The sequence below is a fragment of the Cryptomeria japonica genome, chromosome 2, assembly GCF_030272615.1.
Source record: "Cryptomeria japonica chromosome 2, Sugi_1.0, whole genome shotgun sequence".
In the NCBI taxonomy this organism is placed as follows: Eukaryota; Viridiplantae; Streptophyta; class Pinopsida; order Cupressales; family Cupressaceae; genus Cryptomeria; species Cryptomeria japonica.
In genome coordinates, this window is record NC_081406.1 from 183,388,532 (window position 1) to 183,392,451 (window position 3,920).

At 39.6% G+C, this 3,920-nt stretch overlaps 1 protein-coding gene across 1 annotated transcript; it reads right to left on the minus strand.

Annotated features, from left to right (window-relative positions):
- Nucleotides 1–2,864: 2,864 nt before the first annotated feature.
- Nucleotides 2,865–3,356, minus strand: LOC131859665 (disease resistance protein Roq1-like). Its single transcript, XM_059213696.1, has one exon. The coding sequence runs from the start codon at nucleotides 3,354–3,356 to the stop codon at nucleotides 2,865–2,867; it is 492 nt and encodes a 163-aa protein (XP_059069679.1).
- Nucleotides 3,357–3,920: the final 564 nt, after the last annotated feature.

Consider the following 3,920-nt stretch of genomic DNA (forward strand, 5'->3'; position numbering starts at 1 on the left):
TTTCATTGTAAGATCTTAGCCATTGATCTCAAATTGATCTAAGCCATTGAATTGTATTGTGGGCACTATATAAACCTTGGCTCCTCATTTGTAAAGGAGAATGGTTAGTCAATAATAGCTAATAGTTAATAGTTAATAGAGGCCAGAATAGTAGAATAGCAATTAGAGTAGATTAAGAAGAGAAGGCAAGACATTGTTGCCTTAATTGTAAAGACTTCTTTTCATTGAAGATATGGTGGAATATGTTGTTTCTTTGCAATATGCATGGTCTCTTGTTGAATCTTCATTTTTGATGATAGATGATTAGATTGAGTGAAGAAAATTGTTGAATGCACCTGTGTGGATTCTGTCTAGTCCATACCACTAGCCTCTTACTGATGGTAAGTGTGCCCTGCGTGGTCAACTGACATAAAATGAGCTTAATCTTAAGTCGTTACACATCTTTTGTTCATGCAATATCTTGAATGGTGATCATTGTCAGATGGTGTACGATTTGAACGTATTGGAAGCATCCCTTAAAAGATCGCACTGAGTTGGTGTTGAATTGTTCAACCTGATGGTGAGACCCAGCCCAGTAGGACTCCACCTAGTCATTCATCCATCTTCTCGCATCCTAGATAGTAGAGTAGACTTCCTGAACCCTACATCTTTTGCCATTTGTTTGTCTTCCAGTTAGTGAATAGGACTTGTGATTCCAGCAAATTAGACGTTCAGGTTATCAAGTGTAAGTCCCCTTGTGATTCCAGCAAAATCACATCATACCACTGGTGCTTATCCGCGAGTAGAGATCCTACAAAGCAGAACCTTGAAGTCCTTCCGATTGATCCTTTTTTGCGATATCTTCAGCATTCGGAGACTTTACTCAAGAGAGGATAACATACCTCTGGGTATTTTATTCTGTGTTTGGTCGTGTACAAAATACACATCAACACTGCCACAAGCAAGAAGATAGTTAGACATATACAATAAAAACGTAATAATACATATCAGATAATAGAAAGATATCTTGCATATTGAATTGAGAATTGAACAATATTAACTCTTTTTTGTCTTCTAGGGTGGATGGGAGGGTGTAGGATGGTGTTTGGGCGAAGAAGAGAAGAGTCCTAAAGGGTGTTGTGAAGTTCTTAGGGATGGTGAGTAATCACTTGGCTTGAGAGTTGTGTCAATGAACAATTGGAAGACCTAGGTGAAAGGACCCAGTAGTTGAGCATGTTCCAATTGTTGTGAGGGTTGTTGATACCTTTTGTTCCAAAAATTGAACAAATAAAACCTATTGTTTGAAACAAAAAATATCAATTTTTGTTAGGAAATGTACCAACGGTTGTTAGGAAATGTACCAATAGTTGTTAAGAAATGTACTAATATTATAAAAAGTAACCAATCAGGTGATGCCATGTCAGCTGCACAACTATTGGGGTCTCTTTTGCACGCCTATTGGTCTCACTTTTTTTGGGGGCTGTTTTGGACACCTTGGCAAAAAGCATGCTGATGTGGCATCATATTTGATGATGTGGCCCTGAAACCTTAGTTATAAGCAGGGGACTTGCCAAGTAAGCTGCTGTAAAAAAATCTGAGTGATTTGAAATTTCCAAGTAAGATTATGAGAAGCGCGAAGTTAGGGTGCACAACTACTAGGTCCTTTCCCCTATTAGGAATAGTTCTTGTGTGGATGGGATTTTGTGAGTTTTGGTGTGACTTAGTTGTTGGAAGTTCTTAGTTGGTTTTGGGCAAGTTGCATAAGCCTAATCTAAGGTATGTCAATGGTTGGAGGTGTGTTGAGAAGCATGGGTATGTTGTTGGAATATGGAAACCTTGTGAGTGTTCAAAAACCTTGTGAGGGGTTTGTGAGTGAGTGAAGAGTTATCATCTAATTGAATAGGTGAGTTGGGAGAAAGACCTCCCTTAAGGGGTTGAGTGTGTGGATGCTCTGCATCATATTACATTACGAAAAATGTAAGCTATTTGGAAAAACCCAAAACATGGGGCTACAGAAAATAAAAGATTGTTTAAAGAAGGCAACTAATGGTCAGGTGTAGGTGAGATCTCTTCGAATCTTGGACTAAATCCTTCAAAACATTCCCCACAAATAGACTTGATTAGTTGTTGAGCTATTCGTTAGAAAATTGATGTGCTCGAGACCACTGAATCACATTATGGAAGAAGAAAGAAAGGAGCAGATTCATGTGCTCATTTTTCCCTGGCTCACGGAGGGCCACATTGGGCCTTTCTTCTAGCTTTCCAAAAGGCTCGCTCACCGTGGACTCAAAGTAACCTTCCTCTCCATAGTGCCACACCGAGTAATATTGCAAAAATTAGGCCATTATTATTAGATGAGAATGGGAAGATAGATCTTGTGGAACTGCCGCTGCCAGCGGTGGAGGGGCTACCAGCAGGCGCAGAGAGCACCACCGACGTCCCCAACGAAATGGAAGGCGTCTTAAAGATGTCACAACACTTACAGCGACAGCCTAGAGCAGCCATTTGAAGGCCTCTTACAGTGGCTCTTACCTGATTGTGTGGTCTACGACTTAGAATTATAAGTACAAGGATAGTAAGAGGAAAGGGTGCTTAACCCAGGTAGCAGGTGGGTAGCAGGTAGGCAATGTTACAAGTATAGGAAATCAAGTGTTGTTTTGTATGAAGAATATCTACATCATTTCATAGATTTGTCTAATCTTTGACTCTTAACTAAATAGAAAGAATAATAGATTAACTAAATAGAATGAATAATCTTTCTTTTTTTTTTAAAAACTCTTAACTAAATAGAATGAATAATCTTTCATTTCTTTTTAAAAACTCTTAACTAAATAGAATGAATAATCTTTCAATTTTTATTTTTTTTTAAAAGAAATGTTTGTTACTTACCCTTGAGTTAAATCCATGGACCAGCCTGAGCGTTTACAGATCTCCACAAGGGCATTCTTCCACCCATCAACCTCTTCTCTTGCGTATCGATCTGAATGGCCATAATGCCTGAGAAATGACTGGTTGTATGGACTAGACTCGCTTAAAGGATCCACATGATAAAAGAGTGGGATTATCAAACCAGGGGTGCTCAGCATTGCAGCGGCCTCCTTGAGACACCAAGCTGAAGTTGCATATCCTTTGCTAAATATAGGAATGCGTATGGCGCTGCTTTCAATTGCTCTTTCCAAACTCGACTCAATTATTTCGCCTTTTTTCAATCTGTGAGAGTCAATGAAGACATTGAGTCCTGCTGCAGAGAGAGCTTGGAAGAGATGGTCCACCAGAGTCTTCCTCACATCTGGTCCTCTGAAACTCAGAAACACATGGTACTTCTTATCACTATGAAAGGCAAGCTTAGCTATGGTAGGCCTGTATTCTTCTTCCATCTTATCTCAGAAAGAAAACAGAGGATGGACTCGGGAACCAAAAACCTCGCCTGCTCAAACTAAAATACAGATGTTGGAACTCCCACAAATGTGAACTCATAAATTGAAGATGGTAATTGGTGGTTAAATTGAAGTTGGTAGTAGGTGAATTTAATACGGATATGAACTCATACCAACACATTCTACAAGGGATAAATTGAAAATGGTAGTCGGTGAAGTTAATACAGAGGGACCTATTTTTGTGGTCTTTTCTTCCCTCCCGCTACGAAACTGCAAAGGATTCGCCACGGCAGGCATGCCCAATTTGATTTAATCTTTTTCTTCTCCCGCTAGGAAACTGCGAGGTATTTGCCACAGCAGGCACGCCCAATTTTATTAATTTGTTTTCTATTGACAACAGGAAGTCAAGTCAATGCAGTGTAATGTTACGGCGAGCCCACTTGTATTTTCGTCCATGCTCACTCCAAAGTAATATCACGACGAGCAGGCCCACTTGTATTTTCGTCCATGCTCACTTCAAAGTAATCTTACGGTATGCAGGTTCACTTAGGGGAAGAATCTAGT

Coding starts and splice junctions, on each gene's coding strand:
- LOC131859665 (XM_059213696.1), bottom strand. CDS start 3,356: ATGGAAGAAGAATACAGGCCTACCATAGCTAAGCTTGCCTTTCATAGT.